Here is an 18083-nt window from a genome sequence, read left to right on the forward strand (position 1 = left end):
CGGGTTTGAGCCCTGGTCCGGGAAGAGCCCACACGCTGCGGAGCACCTAAGCCCATGCGCCACAACTACTGAGCCCGCGCGCCTAGAGCCCGTGCTCCGCATCAAGAGAACCTACCGCAATGAGAAGCTTGCACACCGCAACGAAGAGTAGCCCCTGCTCACCACAGCTAGAGAAAGCCCACATGCAGCAACGAAGGCCCAATGCAGCCAAAAATAAATAAATTAATTAAAAAAAAAAAGATTTTGTGATAAAAACCTACACAGATAGTCTGTTTTGATAGTCAGTTAAAATATACATGTATTTATTACGCCTTGCAATTAAATACAGATAGCACTAGAAATATTTTCGTTTTACTCCTTGGTCAGTAAAAACACCTATAAGAAAATTAAAGATACCAGGGATTAGTAATAATGTTACCTTTTTGCTGCTAAAGAGGAAGTAAACACTAACCAAAATTAATACTGACATAATTTGTGCCAGAACATAATTTGTGTTAATAAAATGAGAAATTTCTCCTAGGTCTACAGAAGTAACATAGTGTCTGGCAGCATTTTTTATAGTTTTCAGGAACAAATATCAGTTGTGTCCTAACTAATTATAGGATCTTTCCTCCACAAATGGCTTACTTGGCCTCTAATTTTTCCCCCTTGGCTAATATTTACTGAGTCTTGGAAGAGACCAAGTCCAAGAGGCCTTTTATGAAGTAGTTCGGGGGTCCTCTTTTTTACCCTTCCACCACTTTGCATCCAGTAGGAACACTTCTCTTTGCTCATTCTATCAAAAGCAGCAGCTCCGCTGGGAATTATATAAATGCTCTTGACATAGTCTCCCCAGTCCCTTCTAAATAAAAGAGATTAATAAGATCTTTGGTCTTTTCAGATCAATCTCTTGTGTAGACTAGCACTTACTGATCATTTCTTACATTTTGGCACTTTGTCACCTGCCAAACAAATAGACCAGTGTTTTAGGCATAAGCCAAAAAGATATCTTTTAGAATTTGCAGTGATATTTTTGTCTATAAAGATCTAATCTAAATAAAGTCCTAAATTAGTAGGTGTTGGCCTTTTTTTGACTTGTGAAAATCTAATGAAAGCTAGGATCCAGGGAAAGGCATTAAATGTGCCATATTTTGCAAATTAATTCAGGGGTTCATCCACCAGGTTAATAGTCCTGGCCCTAAATGTATTTGACAGCTCCAAACCAGTAATTTTTTTTATATAAGTTTATTTATTTGTTTGGCTGTGCCGGCGGGTCTTGGTTGTGGTATGCGAGATCTTCGCTGTGGCATGCGAACTCTTAGCTGCAGCATGCGGGATCTAGTTCCCTGACCAGGGATCGAACCCGGGCCCCTGCATTGGGAGCGTGGAGTGTTAACCACTGGACCACCAGGGAAGTCCCCAAACCAGTATTTATATCATTATTATTAGCATCTAGAAGTCCTAAAAGAAAAGGCTGTTAATTGAAATGTATACTATTTTGTGCTCCTATTTTATGAGTTTGATTTGAATGATTCCCTAATTGTTTTCCTGGCTTGTCTATATAGGTTATCCTTAAGATACCCTTTAAAAAGGAAACTGAATCACATCATCATTGAGACTCATACTCTCATCTTTAAAGTTTCATTGCAGGTGGCCAAAGCTGTTTGAAAACAGAGCCCGGGAGTGTATGGCTGGGCCTCTTGGTGAAGGAGACGCGGCAGAGGGAGGGGGGAGGACTGGCAGGCGATTGGATTGCCAGGACCTTAGGTTCATGTGTATAGAGTGAACAGACAGATTACCCAGACTCCAAACTAGCTTTACTGGAATTCTGAGGACTAGCCAGTTTATATAAGTAGAAATTTCTTTTCGTACTTGGGTTCTGAAATTTTAATGGTCAGGTTCTACAAAAGTGATAGTTAAGTTGACAAATACTGATCAAACCCAAAGATGTATTTATGTAAAGTAGAAAATTTTACTGAGAAATAACAAACTCGGTCTCTAGGGTCGATTGACATGTTTTTAAATTCCTGCACTCATTTTTTGTAAAGGAAATTGATGACACTGAATTTCTTGAAAAGAACAGCGTAAGAACCCACAGGAAAATTCTGGGCTCTGCACCCACTAGTACATTCATTGCTCTTGGAACTGACCAGCCAGATATTTTGGTCTCATTATTCCATTCGTCCTGCTACTTGATTCTGTAAAGATGCAGGAAAGCTGTTTTTGACCATGTAATTGGCTTCCATTGTGTTTCAAGTGCCTCATTTTAATTGATATGTTGGATTTACCATGTTTGTTTTTTTTTTAAACCTTCCTTTCTTAATCTTTGTTTTTATGCAGACAAATGTGAGTTCAAGGGTTCCCTGTCTGGCAGTAATGCAGGAATTACAAGCATTGAATTTGATAGTGCTGTAAGTACCTAATATCCATGGAAATGGGTGAGTTGAGAGGTTTTTAGAAACAGCTTTAAACATCTGGTTCTTGAAATTTAAAAACTTATCTGGTTTCTCTGCTATTTTCTGTCTTAATGTTAGAGAAGGATGTAGGTAGATTATAAATTCTGTGCTGATCATGACTGTGTTGAAGACTGGGTAGGGGAGACAGGTCTGGGGTACCCCAGCAAGGCAGTCGCCAGACTTGATAAAGGCCCCGGTTTGGGCCAAGGCAGTGCAGGTGGAGAGGAGAGGGTCTAGCGAGAAGCGCCAGAGACAAGCAGGTCTCCAACGGGGGCAGTTGGGAGGTGTGGCTGGGGAGAGTCGGTGGTTCTGAGCTCTTGGACTTGGACAGGTGCAGAGAATTAGTACTTGCTGTTACTGAAGGTGGGAGGTGGTGGGGAGTGAACACAGGAGGAGGAATTCCATTTTGAGCTGGAGGTATCTACAGCCTACAGGTGAGGCTGAGCAGGCTCGGGAGAAAGGTCTGAACTTAACGGGGATGGATGAATTAACAGAATACTGGTTGTAGCGGTATTCAGCTCAGGTGTATAGTTATCGGCATCTAAACCTTCTTGGGCTTGATTACCGGGGAATTTGTATCATGTGAACTGAGTTCTTCTATTTTGGGTAACATTTCTTCTCCTCCCCTTTATTCCTGTAGGGATCTTACCTCTTAGCAGCGTCGAATGATTTTGCAAGCCGCATCTGGACTGTGGATGACTATCGGTTACGGGTAAGACCCGGTTAGGAAAGTTAATGTAATCTCCAGGCTTCATGTGGTTGCTTACCAGTCACATGATGTAGGAAATGGCAAGTTGATTGATGAGGAGAATTGTGTGTTGTCCTGAAAATCATACTTGATTCCCCCTGCCCTTTCCTTTCCTCCTTAGGAAAATTGATGTTTCCACTTTACATTCTTACTTTGTCCAATATTCAGTTGCAGAATATTTGCAATAGGAAACCATCACGTTTCCATGAAAGACTTGGGACGCTCCTGTTCATAAGAACTAAATTTTTTTGGTAGGTGTCAGTTTTAGCTTATCTTCAGCTATTTTAGCACCAGAGTATAATTTGTGTTTCTTAAGCACCCCAAGACTAAATCGCTGCACAAAGTAGAACTGGAAAGTAGGCTATAGAAGTACATGTGGGGGGCTTCCCTGGTGGCACAGTGGTTAAGAATCCGCCTGGCCAGTGCAAGGGACACGGGTTCAAGCGCTGGTCCAGGAAGATCCCACATGCCACAGAGCAACTAAGCCTGCGAGCCACTACTGAGCCCACGCGCCACAACTACTGAGCCTGTGCTCTAGAGCCCACGAGCCACAACTACTGAAGCCCACGCGCCTAGAGCCCGTGCTCCGCAACAAGAGAAGCCCCCACAATGAGAAGCCTGCGCACCGCAATGAAGAGTAGCCCCCGCTCACCACAACTAGAGAGAGCCCACAGCAATGAAGACCCAATGCAGCCAAAAATAAATAAATAATTTAAAGAAATAATAATAAGAAGTACATGTGGGTACACTTATGATAGAGATAAAACAACTCAAAGCCAGGAAACAGGTGTGTGGGAAAGCAAGAACAGTGGGATCAGATGTTGATGAAATCTGCATGTGAACCCAAACCTACCAAGAAGACTCTCGGATTCCAAGACAAAGACAAAAATTAGATGGTTATATCACTTGTTCTAATAGAAGACATAGCTTAATTTAGAGACGTGTTTTTCTCCTTAAGCTTGAAGCAACCTTCACACGACCTCATTAAATAAAGGCTACTGAAAGATAAGGTGGAGGATTTACTTGACATTGGTAGTCATTTTACCCGCAAAAAAAAGCTTGACGCAAACTTGTGTATCAACCCACATAAAAAACAGAGAGCATGATGTTAAGATGAACTTCATAAAGATAAATCTACAGGGAGGTGGGGAGCTGCAATAGAAGTGGTCCATTAGGTAGTTTCTGATGGTCTGATTCGATGGTGCAGGGATGCAGCTAGAAGAATAGTTAGAAACACACAGTTCACTTATCACTTGGGCTTTCCACTTTCTTGAAGGAGCTGTGTGGAAAATGGCCAGTGTTAGATGCTAGCTAATACCTAAAGGGTGGTAATTCTTTTTTTTTTTTTTTTTAATTTTTATTTATTTATATTTATTTTTGGCTGTGTTGGGTCTTCGTTTCTGTGCGAAGGCTTTCTCTAGTTGTGGTGAGCAGGGGCCACTCTTCATTGTGGTGCGTGGGCCTCTCACTGTCGCGGGCTCTCTTGCTGCGGAGCACAAGCTCCAGACGCACAGGCTCAGTAGTTGTGGCTCACGGGCCTAGTTGCTCCGCGGCATGTGGGATCTTCCCAGACCAGGGCTCGAACCCGTGTCCCCTGCATTGGCAGGCAGATTCTCAATCACTGCGCCACCAGGGAAGCCCAGGGTGGTAATTCTTGATTCTTAGTTGAAAGAGAATCCACGTGCAAAGCATGAGATGTGAGGATGACAAAGATTACGTTCTCTTCTGAAAGCTGAAGGGCCTGCCTGGTGTTCTTGTTGCAAGGAAGGAACAGGGAGGTGGGTGCCTGCGGCAGGGCTGGACTCCTCTCAAGCAGCAGTACACGTCTGTTCAAAGGCTTGAACGAGTTCTCAGTTGAAGCCCTGTAGCCCTGCACCGTAAGCATGGAAAAAGTTCCATGTGACAGCCTAGACTGTTCTCCGGGCAGTGTTACAGTCCGTCCTGTGGCATGCCTTCTCTACGTAACCATCAGTTGCTTAGCGGAAATTTAAGACAGGGTTGAATACTTCCGCAGTCATTATTTTTCCTAAAGGAAAGGGGCTTTTACCTGAGTGGTTTCTGTGTGTTTGACCCAGTAGTCGGGTATATTATATACGTTACTGCTTTTAATCCTCAGGGGGATGCAGGTGAGGTAGGTAGATGGGGAAACTGAGGCTCAGCTAAGCCCACAGTACTGCCTGAGGTCACACAGTTAACAAATAGAAAGATGAGACTTTGGATTGAGTCCTGTGTTCAGTTGGCCTGGATTATTCTAGACTGAGATAGAGTAAAACTGTGTAATTAGTGAAGAGGGACGTACAGCCTTCCTTACATTTTAGGCCCTTAGAGGAGTAAAGCAAGGAGTTGAGTGCGGGATGATATATGTATTTTTTTTCTATTTTACTTTATTTATTTATTTATTTTAATTTTTGAATTTTATTTATTTTTTTATACAGCAGGTCCTTATTACTCATCAGTTTTATACACATCAGTGTATACATATCGATCCCAATCGCCCAATTCATCACACCACCACTCCCCACCACCACTTTCCCCCCCTTGGTGTCCATACATTTGTTCTCTACATCTGTGTCTCAATTTCTGCCCTGCAAACCGGTTCATCTGTACCATTTTTCTAGGTTGCATATATATGCGTTAATATACGATATTTGTTTTTCTCTTTCTGACTTACTTCACTCTGTATGACAGTCTCTAGACCCATCCACGTCTCTACAAATGACCCAATTTCGTTCCTTTTTATGGCTGAGTAATATTCCATTGTATATATGTACCATATCTTCTTTATCCATTCGTCTGTCGATGGGCATTTAGGTTGCTTCCATGACCTGGCTATTGTAAATAGTGCTGCAATGAACATTGGGGTGCATCATGTGTCTTTTTTTTTTTTTTTCAATTATATGCATTTTTTTTTCACACACACACACTGTATTTTATTTTTACAAGAGATAAATAGACAGACACCAAGCATTGTAAATGGATGACCACAACAAAAGCAACAATGATTGCAATTACCAAACACGAAACACACTCATACTATGTCATAATATTGACATTCAGTCCAGTAATCCTCCACTGTAACACCTCCTTTACTTTGCAGTGAAAATTGATTTGTATATTCTTTGCCTCTGAGTCCTTGTGGGATTTTTTTTTTTTATTCAAACAGAAAGTCACAGAAATTATAGTCATCCTCATCAGTTCACTCAGTCCCATGTAATTATTATTTTTTTTCATCTTGATCTTTTGTTAGCACTTTTACGAGTTCATCAGTTTTTCATTAGAGTTATGAAAATGCTTATTCATTCAGTTCAGCAGTACAGTTACCAGAAACCTGCACTTGTCAGAGTCTTTTCTATGAATTCCTTGAAGATGAAACCCTTTTATAGGAACATAATTGCAAAAGCATCAGAGTACACCCAGAACTGTCTGTAAATGAAAAAAGACTTAAAAATGACCATAGTTAAAGATATGATGAAAGTTCATAATAGTGCAATTGACAAGGAAATTTAATTATTTCTGAGATATACATTATAAAGTAATAACTAGAATTATGACTTATAACATTATACCAGAACATACAAGATTTTTAGGAATTTCACGTAATGTCAGAAACATTTATATTAACATATTTCCATACAGATAACCCAATGAAAGTTTAGTATTAGTTGTTTTGTTTCTTTGTTTTTTTATACTGCAGGTTCTTATTAGTCATCAATTTTATACACATCAGTGTATACATGTCAGTCCCAATCGCCCAATTCAGCACACCACCATCCCCACCCCACCGCAGTTTTCCCCCCTTGGTGTCCATATGTCTGTTCTCTACATCTGTGTCTCAACTTCTGCCCTGCAAACCGGCTCATCTGTACCATTTTTCTAGGTTCCACATACATGCGTTAATATACGATATTTGTTTTTCTCTTTCTGACTTACTTCACTCTGTATGACAGTCTCTAGATCCATCCACGTCTCAACAAATGACTCAATTTTGTTCCTTTTTATGGCTGAGTAATATTCCATTGTATATATGTACCACATCTTCTTTATCCATTCGTCTGTCGATGGGCATTTAGGTTGCTTCCATGACCTGGCTATTGTAAATAGTGCTGCAATGAACATTGGGGTGCATGTGTCTTTTTGAATTATGGTTTTCTCTGGGTATACCCCCAGTAGTGGGATTGCTGGATCATATGGTAATTCTATTTTTAGTTTTTTAAGGAACCTCCATACTGTTCTCCATAGTGGCTGTATCAATTTACATTCCCACCAACAGTGCAAGAGGGTTCCCTTTTCTCCACACCCTCTCCAGTATTTGTTGTTTGTAGATTTTCTGATGATGCCCATTCTAACTGGTGTGAGGTGATACCTCATTGTAGTTTTGATTTGCATTTCTCTAATAATTAGTGATGTTGAGCAGCCTTTCATGTGCTTCTTGACCATCTGTATGTCTTCTTTGGAGAAATTTCTACTTAGGTCTTCTGTCCATTTTTGGATTGGGTTGTTTGTTTTTTTAATATTGAGCTGCATGAGCTGTTTATATATTTTGGAGATTAATCCTTTGTCCGTTGATCTGTTTGCAAGTATTTTCTCCCATTCTGAGGGTTGTCTTATCGTCTCGTTTATGGTTTCCTTTGCTGTGCAAAAGCTTTGAAGTTTCATTAGGTCCCATTTGTTTATTTTTGTTTTTATTTCCATTACTCTAAGAGGTGGATCAAAAAAGATCTTGTTGTGATTTATGTCAAAGAGTGTTCTTCCTGTGTTTTCCTCTAAGAGTTTTATAGTGACCAGTCTTACATTTAGGTCCCTAATCCATTTTGAATTTATTTTTGTGTATGGTGTTAGGGAGTGTTCGAATTTCATTTTTTTTACATGTAGCTGTCCAGTTTTCCCAGCACCACTTATTGAAGAGACTGTCTTTTCTCTGTTGCATATCCTTGCCTCCTTTGTCATAGATTAGTTGACCATAGGTGCATGGGTTTATCTCTGGGCTTTCTATCTTGTTCCATTGATCTATGTTTCTGTTTTTGTGCCAGTACCATATTGTCTTGATTACTGTAGATTTTTAGTATAGTCTAAAGTCAGGGAGTCTGATTCCTCCAGCTCCGTTTTTTTCCCTCAAGACTGCTTTGGCTATTCAGGGTCTTTTGTGTCTCCATACAAATTTTAAGATTTTTTGTTCTAGTTCCGTTAAAAAATGCCATTGGTAATTTGATAGGGATTGCATTGAATCTGTAGATTGCTTTGGGCAGTGTAGTCATTTTCACAATATTGATTTTTCCAATCCAAGAACATGGTATGTCTCTCCATCTGTTTGTATCATCTTTAATTTCTTTCATCAGTGTCTTATAGTTTTCTGCATACAGGTCTTTTGTCTCCCTAGGTAGGTTTATTCCTAGGTATTTTATTCTTTTTGTTGCAATGGAAAATGGGAGTGTTTCCTTAATTTCTCTTTCAGAGTTTTCATCATTAGTGTATAGGAATACAAGAGATTTCTGTGCATTAATTTTGTATCCTGCAACTTTACCAAATTCATTGATTAGCTCTAGTAATTTTCTGGTGGCATCTTTAGGATTATCTATGTATAGTATCATGCCCTTTGCAAACAGTGACAGTTTTGCTACTTCTTTTCCAATTTGTATTCATTTTATTTCTTTTTCTTCTCTGATTGCCGTGGCTAGGACTTCCAAAACTATGTTGAATAATAGTGGTGAGAGTGGACATCCTTGTCTTGTTCCTGATCTTAGAGGAAACGCTTTCAGTTTTTCACCATTGAGAATGATGTTTGCTGTGGGTTTGTTATATATGGCCTTTATTCTGTTGAGGTAGGTTCCCTCTATGCCCACTTTCTGGAGAGTTTTTATCATAAATGGGTGTTGAATTTTGTCAAAAGCTTTTTCTGCATCTATTGAGATGATCATATGGTTTTTATTCTTCAATTTGTTAATATGGTTTATCACATTGATTGATTTACGTATATTGAAGAATCCTTGCATCCCTGGGATAAATCCCACTTGATCATGGTGAATGATCCTTTTAATGTGTTGTTGGATTCTGTTTGCTAGTATTTTGTTGAGGATTTTTGCATCTATATTCATCAGTGATATTGGTCTATAATTTTCTTCTTTAGTAGTATCTTTGTCTGGTTTTGGTATCAGGGTGATGGTGGCCTCATACAATGAGTTTGGGAGTGTTCCTTCCTCTGCAATTTTTTGGAAGAGTTTGAGAAGGATGGGTGTTAGCTCTTCTCTAAATGTTTGATAGAATTCACCTGTGAAGCCATCTGGTCCTGGACTTTTGTTTTTTGGAAGATTTTTAATCACAGTTTCAATTTCATTACTTGTGATTGGTCTGTTCATATTTCCTACTTCTTCCTGGTTCAGTCTTGGAAGGTTATACCTTTCTAAGAATTTGTCCATTTCTTCCAGGTTGTCCATTTTATTGGCATAGAGTTGCTTGTAGTAGTCTCTTATGATGCTTTGTATTTCTGCAGTGTCTGTTGTAACTTCTCCTTTTTCATTTCTAATTTTATTGATTTGAGTCCTCTCCCTCTTTTTCTTGATGAGTCTGGCTAATGGCTTATCAATTTTGTTTATCTTCTCAAAGAACCAGCTTTTAGTTTTATTGATCTTTGCTATTGTTTTCTTTGTTTCTTTTTTATTTATTTCTGCTCTGATATTTATGATTTCTTTCCTTCTGCTAACTTTGGGTTTTGTTTGTTCTTCTTTCTCTAGTTCCTTTAGGTGTAAGGTTAGATTGTTTATTTGAGATTTTTCTTGTTTCTTGAGGTAGGCTTGTATCGTTATAAACTTCCCTCTTAGAACTGCTTTTGCTGCATCCCATAGGTTTTGGATCGTTGTGTTTTCATTGTCATTTGTCTCTAGGTATTTTTTGATTTCCTCTTTGATTTCTTCAGTGATCTCTTGGTTATTTAGTAACGTATTATTTAGCGTCCATGTGTTTGTGTTTTTTACGTTTTTTTCCCTGTAATTGATTTCTAATCTCATAGCGTTGTGGTCAGAAAAGATACTTGATATGATTTCAATTTTCTTAAATTTACTGAGGCTTGATTTGTGACCCAAGATGTGATCTATCCTGCAGAGTGTTCCGTGCGCACTTGAGAAGAAAGTGTAATCTGCTGTTTTTGGATGGAATATCAATTAAATCTATCTGGTGTAGTGTGTCATTTAAAGCTTCTGTTTCCTTATTAATTTTCTGTTTGGATGATCTGTCCATTGGTGTAAGTGAGGTGTTAAAGTCCCCCACTATTATTGTGTTACTGTCAATTTCCTCTTTTATAGCTGTTAGCAGTTGCCTTATGTATTGAGGTGCTCCTATGTTGGGTGCATATATATTTATAATTGTTATATCTTCTTCTTGGATTGATCCCTTGATCATTATGTAGTGTCCTTCCTTGTCTCTTGTAACATTCTTTATTTTAAAGTCTATTTTATCTGATAGGAGTATTGCTACTCCAGCTTTCTTTTGATTTCCATTTGCATGGAATATCTTTTTCCATCCCCTCACTTTCAGTCTGTATGTGTCCCTAGGTCTGAAGTGGATCTCTTGTAGACAGCATATATATGGGTCTTGTTTTTGTATCCATTCAGCGAGCCTGTGTCTTTTGGTTGGAGCATTTAATCCATTCACGTTTAAAGTAATTATCGATATGTATGTTCCTATGACCATTTTCTTAATTGTTTTGGGTTTGTTTTTGTAGGTCCTTTTCTTCTCTTGTGTTTCCCACTTAGAGAAGTTCCTTTAGCATTTGTTGTAGAGCTGGTTTGGTGGTGCTGAATTCTGTTAGCTTTTGCTTGTCTGTAAAGCTTCTGATTTCTCCATTGACTCTGAATGAGATCCTTGCTGGGTAGAGTTATCTTGGTTGTAGGTTCTTCCCTTTCATCACTTTAAGTATATCATGCCACTCCCTTCTGGCTTGTAGAGTTTCTGCTGAGGAATCAGCTGTTAACCTTATGGGAGTTCCCTTGTATGTTATTTGTCGTTTTTCCCTTGCTGCTTTCAATAATTTTTCTTTTTCTTTAATTTTTGCCAGTTTGATTACTATGTGTCTCAGCATGTTTCTCCTTGGGTTTATCCTGTATGGGACTCTGTGCTTCCTGGACTTGGGTGGCTATTTCCTTTCCCATGTTAGGGAAGTTTTCGACTATAATCTCTTCACATATTTTCTCGGGTCCTTTCTCTCTCTCTTCTCCTTCTGGGACCCCTATTTTTTGATGAAATAGAAGTACCTACACAAGTTTTTGGTCTCTCTCCATGGTTTGTGCAGATTGAATGATTTATACTGAGCATTATTCCTATACTGTATTTAGCATAAACTTTGTTGCTGGAACCTTTTTGATCTTTCCGGAAGGATCAGTGAGAGGTTGTCACACAGCCACAGCACAGCTGCCACCTGGCTGGCAGCGATTGTAAGTTGCTGTTCCAGTTTCAGAGAGGTTTAAATGTGAGAAGAAGGAGTCTCGGAATCTGTGCAAACTTCTTCTTAAAGGGGACGTACATGTGGCCCTGAGTTTTCTCTTCCTGTACTAAAGTGGAGTTGTTCTCCTGAGCACAAGGAAAGATTGGTTTCTAAAATGTTAACTCTAAACTGCGAGGTCTCAGCTTTGGGGGTCAGGGTTGAAACCCAGTAAGTTGACATTTGTAGTAAGTATATTAGGGTCTTTTAAAAGCTGCTCTTTTTTAGGGGGGTTGGGGGGACAGATTCCCTGGCGTTCCAGTGGTTAGGACCCCACACTTTGACTGCCGAGGGCCTGCGTTCAATTCCTGGTCAGGGAACTAAGATCCCACAAGCCATGCAGCGCAGCCCAAAAAAAAAAAAGCCTTTTCTTTTTTAAAAAAAAAAATTATAAAGAAATCATTAGTGAATACCTGAATATCTTCTGAGCCTTTGAAGTTTCTGCACATAAATATGTTGATCCATATTGAAAAGTAGGGAAAGTGCGGCATCCTCACCATCCCCAGCCGCCTCTCTCCCGTTGGGCTCCAGTAGTGCTGTGGTGGGCAGAGGGCACTGACATTCGGTTATGACCCACTTCTGCGTTGCTTGGCAGCCCAGGAACGACGCCCTGGTTGGCATCCCACTGCTAGTCACGAGAAGATTTGATTGTTGGGAATGCTGGTATCTGTGGTTATGATCTGACATTTCAAGCTGAGACCTCTGATTGAAAAACCCCTAGGAGTTTTAATTGTTTATTTAAAGAGTCCTGATGTTTCCTTTTATTTTTTTTTTTAATTTATTTTTGGCTGCGTTGGGTCCTCATTGCTGAGCGCATGCTTTCTCTAGTTGTAGCAAGCTGGGACTGCTCTTCGTTGTGGTGCACGGGCTTCTCATTGTCGTGGCTTCTCTTGTTGTGGAGCACGGGCTCTAGGCACGCGGGCTTCAGTAGTTGTGGCACGTGGGCTCAGTAGTTGTGGCACGTGGGCTCAGTAGTTGTGGCTCGCGGGCTCTGCTGTGCAGGCTCAGTAGTTGTGGCGCACGGGCTTAGTTGCTCCGCGGCATGTGGGATCTTCCTGGGCCAGGGCTCGAACCTGTGTCCCTTCCATTGGCAGGCGGATTCTTAACCACTGTGCCACCAGGGAAGCCCCTGATGTTTCCTTTTATATTGATAAATTATGCCTCTGGTGAACCTCTCTATTCTGACTTTAAATAGGAGACTGACTTTCAGAGACATTGGTAAAATCCAAGATTTAAAAATTTTGTAATTTGATATAATTCAGACTTACAGAAAATTGCAAGAACAAAATAGACCAGTATCTGTAATAGAGCTTATTTCAAGAAGGTCCTCTGACTGCCCTCCGCCCCTTTTAAGTTGTGTAATTAACAGCTTAAAATGTGACTAGCCTCAGTAAAGAATACAGATTCAGGAAATTTCTGCATGTATTTTTTAAACACTTGGGAGAAGACAAACATGTTATTTTTCTATAACATGTAAGATTAACGTGGCAGCACAAATCTGATAATATTAAGTAGATACTGTTAGTATATACATTGTTCTTTTCCATTTCATTGGCTAATAAGACTAAATGTAGATATCCTGTCTATTTGTATTCTGTATACTTTCTGTAGTAGAGCCTTTACTGAGTACTTTATTATACAGTTTTTGTATATACTTTTTTTAAATTTAAGTAGAATTGACCTACAACACTATGTTAGTTCCAGGTGCACAACATAGTGATTTGTTATTTCTGTACATTACCAAATGATCACCGTGGTAAATCTAGTTATACCTGTCACCAAAGTTACTGCAGTATTAACTGTGCTCCCCGTGCTGTACCTTTCACCCCCGTGACCATTTTGTAGCGGTAGCTTGTACCTCTTCATCTCTCACCTTTTACACTCAGACCCCCCACTCCCACCGCACACAGCCACCACCTTGTTCTCTGTGAGTCTCTTTCTTTTCTGTAAGGTGTTGATTTGTTTTTTAGATTCCACGTATAAATAAAATCATATGGTATTTGTGTTTCTCTGTCTGACTCATTTCACTTAGCATAATACCCTCTGTGTTCATCCGTGTTGTCACAGAGGGCGAGATTTCATTCTTTGTTATGACTTATATTCCCCTGTATATATGTACCATGTCTTTATCCATTCATCTATCATTGGACGCTTAGGTAGCTTCCGTATCTTGACTGTTGCGATTAATGCTACAATGAAAATAGGGGGGCATATATCTTTTCAAATGAGTGGTTTTGTTTTCTTTGGAAAAATACCCAGAAGTAGAATTGCTGGATCGTATGGGGTTTCTATTTTTAATTTTTTGAGGGCCCTTCTTGTTGTTTTCTATAGTGGCTTCACCAACGTACTTTTCCACCAGCAGTGTGCGAGGATTCCCTTTTCTCCACATCCTCACCAACACTTGTTACTTGTTGTCTTTTTGATAATAGCCGTTCTGACAGGTGTGCAGTGATAATCTTACTGTGGTTTTGATTTGCATTTCCCTGGTGACCAGTGACGTTGAGCATCTTTTCATGTGTCCATTGGCCATCTGTATGTCTTCTTTGGAAAAATGTCTATTCAGGTCCTCTGCCTGCTCCTCCCTTATTTTGAGGGCATGGTCATGTCAAGTTTGTACTGTGGTGTTGGATCTTTTACTTGTTCTTTCATTACCCTTTTTTTTTTAGTTTTATTGGTGGTGGGAGGTTTATCCTCTTCCTCTTAATACCTCACCCCAGGCAATACCCAAAGATAGGCTTTCTGGCTGTTTCCCTGAGCCGCTCATCCTTCTGTCTCTGAGTGTTCCTGACCAGATCTCAGGGTGTTTGGAGAAGCTGGCCCCCTGGCAGTTTGCCGCTGACACTCCCGGTGCGGCGCCCTGGAGGTTTACCCCGGTTGTGTTCTCTCCCTTAGCATACACTCACGGGACACAGCGGCAAGGTGCTGTCTGCCAAGTTCCTGCTGGACAACGCGCGTATTGTTTCTGGAAGTCACGACCGGACCCTCAAGCTCTGGGATCTACGCAGCAAAGTCTGTGAGGAAATTCAGTCTCTCTGTGTCTATGAACGATTAGATGTTAACCTCAGAGGTGTTTGTTTCCACATTAAAGCCTGCATTTAGTGTGATAAACTTTGAAAGTCCAGTCTCATGTTGAGTGGCGCTGATGTAGTGACTGTTTTTCAAGTTTGAAGCTTCATTTAAATAAGTAGTTCTGATTACTTAGGGTGAGAGTGCAGCAATGTTATGTGCACAGCCGCAGAGGGGCCTCTGCTTGATTATTCTTGTTCGGTTTTCGTTCAGGCATAAAGACGGTATTTGCGGGATCCAGCTGCAATGATATTGTCTGCACAGAGCAGTGTGTGATGAGTGGACATTTTGACAAGAAAATTCGTTTCTGGGACATCCGGTAAAACACCCAGGAGCTTGGTGGGGAGGCAGATGGGAGGGTCTGTATGTGGCAGAACTGTGATGGTGTCTTGTGTGTGGGCTGTGTTTTTAAAACCCCTGGAAATGGCAGCAATGAGCTCCAGTCCACATTATCTTCCCAGTTTGGCACTCTTTATCCTGAAGTAGACGGTCACGTTCAACAGTCACCTCTGAGCATGCCTTGTGTACTTACAAACAGATGAACAACTAGGTTGTTAGGGGGTTTCAAGTGTAATCGAGAAGACAGACACACAAGTCTGCAGGGTGTGTTGAAGTAGGGCCAGGAGCCCTTGTCCAAGGATGTTAGAGACCGTCTCTCAAGATGAGTCTTGAGAAGTGAGTAGGTTTCACGTTGCAGAAGAGCCACTGAGGGACATTCCAGGCCAGAACAGGGCAGTCTGGCAGGGCAAGTCAGGCGAGAGCAGATGAGACTAATAGGGTGGGTTGGGATCAGACTGCTGCAGGCTTTGGACGCCATTGGTAGATGACGATGTCAGAAGCCGTTGGGTGTTTAGGAAAGGATTGCTTCATGAGAGTGTGGTAGATACATTGGTGGCAGTTTCAAAGGGTGTACTGGGGAGTGGGAAATCAGTAAAGCATTGAGGATCTGAACTCAAGGCAGCGGAGGGAGATGTGGAGGGGGATGTGGAAGGGGATGTGGAGGGGGATGTGGAGGGGGGTGTGGAGGGGGATGTGGAGGGGGGTGTGGAGGGGGATGTGGAGGGGGATGTGGACGGGGTTTGTTACAAGTTGGACGTGGAGGGTGAGGAAGGAGAGAAGTAAAGCAAGATGCAGAATAAATGACAGATTTAGGAAGAGGATGCAGTGAACATGTTCAGAAAAGGACATAAATTTGAGGTTTCTAACAGACATTTGGAAAAACAGCAGTTTTGAGAGGTTGGCTGGGAGAAAAAATGAGACGTCCTCACAGGACTTTGAAGACATGAGAGTGGATTAGTCAGAGCCCACCTGTGAAGCAACAGGAGGGCAGTACTTCGGGAGCTGCCCGAGGAGGGAGGAGTGGCAGAAAGGGGAAGAAAGCTGGAGTCCTGCTGATGGGCCAGGGTGGGGGGAGTAGAAGGGACAGGAGTCCTGTAGGGTGAGGACGGCTGTCTAGGATGTAGGTAATTGGTGATTAGCTTCAGGTGTACTGGTTGGCAGAACTTTGAACCGGGAGTAAGGAATTCTAGAGCTGAGCTGGATGTTAGAAGGCTCCTCCTGGTCTCCCCCTAATTTGACAGACGAAGACCCCAAGTCCCCAGGAGGTGGAGCGGCAAGAGTAAGATAAACTCTCTTACTTGGTTGTGGTTTGAGGTAGGAAATCATTTCATCGAAAGTTTACAGCAGAATGAATGACTCCAGAAGGGTCTGCACCTCCTTTGGCTGTGTCACCAACAGGGCCCAGTCCAGGATTGCTGAGCACAGACCTGGGTGTGGACCACGGCCCAGAGGAGAACTGGGAGTAGAAAAGGAAGGAGAAGGGGTTGCCAGGGTGCCCCGGTTCCACATCTGGAGGCACCAGGATGAGTTGGAGGGTCCCCGAGCTTTACTTTGTATGACAGGAAGCCTGGAGAGTCCACACATTTGTCCATATAAGGCAGCCCAGACCTGCTAAAGCGGTTTACGTCCCTTTGGATAAGTTGAAATGATAAAATTGAAGTAATACTAATTAAATAGTAGCCCTGCTTAGTTCATGCTGATCAGAAGCTCTGACTGGCAATTACTGTATCATTTCAGAAACAGGCAAGGAAATTAATCCTTACCAGTTTTAGAGTTCTAGTACTCACCACTACTGGTAGAATCTATTGATGGGAAAATAATAAAAGCCAGGGCTGAGATTATTTGTGTGGGGCTGGGAGCACTTTCACCGTCCCTGAAGAGTATTGCATTCTAGTTCAGTTGCCTTTTCTCCTTCCTCCTTTTCTCTGTGGCATGCCATCCTGGTTGAAATGGGGAAGTTCTGACCTTTCTGTGTTAGGTTTTCTCAGACTTTCCATCTTTTTCGTAGATCAGAGAGTATTGTCCGAGAGATGGAGCTCTTGGGAAAGATTACCGCCCTGGACTTAAACCCAGAAAGAACTGAACTCCTCAGCTGCTCCCGAGATGACCTGCTAAAAATTATTGACCTGCGAGTAAACGCTGTCAGACAGACGTTCAGGTAACTGAAGACACTGTGGTCGGGTTTCATTTGAGTCTTGCTGAGTTTTCGGAGGGTTGTGAGAAGGCCAGAAGCCTGACTTGCCCTCACATGCCAAGTTTGCACGGACTCTGGGGGTAACGGTGCCCTGTCATCGTCTGTTTCAGCGCGCCGGGCTTCAAGTGCGGCTCCGACTGGACGCGAGTTGTGTTCAGGTTAGTGGTGACGCTCCTCCCGTCCCACCCCGCGCCCCCAACACGGTTCACCTCAGAGGTTAGAGCAGAGGCATCTTCCCACTGGGGAAACGAGCTACGTCTGTACAGTGTCTCCACATGCGCAGGTGTCCAGGAACGAAGCTGCACGGTCAGTCCTAGAGGTCACTGTCACTGTCTCCTTCCTTTCTAAAGTGTCCCTTCTGTGATTGCATGAAAATATGTCCCAATTCAAAAACTAATAATGGCTAGTTGGTTGGTTCTGGGTATATCAGGTTCACCTCTCTTTACTCATTTACATAAGAACTCTTTGAGAGCTTTTTGGGAAGGGTGGTGTCCCCTGGAACAGAGCAGAATAGGCTCCCTGGAGAGGGGGTGGTTTCCCTTTCCTGTTCTCCCTTCCACACATGGCTCTTCTCCCAGATACATTGCCATGGTTAGTGCCAGTATCGTGGAGAAGCTTCTCTACAGTCGATGCTTCCTTCCTTGTCTGCTTTCACTGAACCATATAACGAGGCAGTCCATCAACTGAAAGAAACCCTTCACCATTTGGGGGTTGACTTTGACCTCCCTATGTGCTATGTTTGAGTCTGAGAGATGGTTAGGGACTTGTGGCCCCAAGAAGTAGTGCAGCGGCACTGTTTTTCATTAGCTGGTGAGGCCAGATGATAGGGTG

The 18083-nt window shown here is 41.8% G+C and overlaps 1 protein-coding gene across 7 annotated transcripts in view; it reads left to right on the top strand.

The window, feature by feature from the left end:
• Window positions 1-18083, top strand: part of ATG16L1 (autophagy related 16 like 1) — a 43658-nt gene that overhangs the window by 22915 nt on the left and 2660 nt on the right. For 6 of the 7 annotated variants that reach the window (XM_082466288.1, XM_082466290.1, XM_082466292.1 and 3 more), the window contains 6 exons: window positions 2320-2390; window positions 3076-3147; window positions 14546-14666; window positions 14933-15038; window positions 17067-17216; window positions 17363-17410. In XM_082466288.1, coding sequence (XP_082322414.1) covers window positions 2320-2390; window positions 3076-3147; window positions 14546-14666; window positions 14933-15038; window positions 17067-17216; window positions 17363-17410 — 568 coding nt within the window. The other variant, XM_082466294.1, reaches the window with a different exon arrangement.

This window comes from Balaenoptera physalus (genome assembly GCF_965194825.1).
Source record: "Balaenoptera physalus genome assembly, chromosome: 6".
Classification (NCBI taxonomy): Eukaryota; Metazoa; Chordata; class Mammalia; order Artiodactyla; family Balaenopteridae; genus Balaenoptera; species Balaenoptera physalus.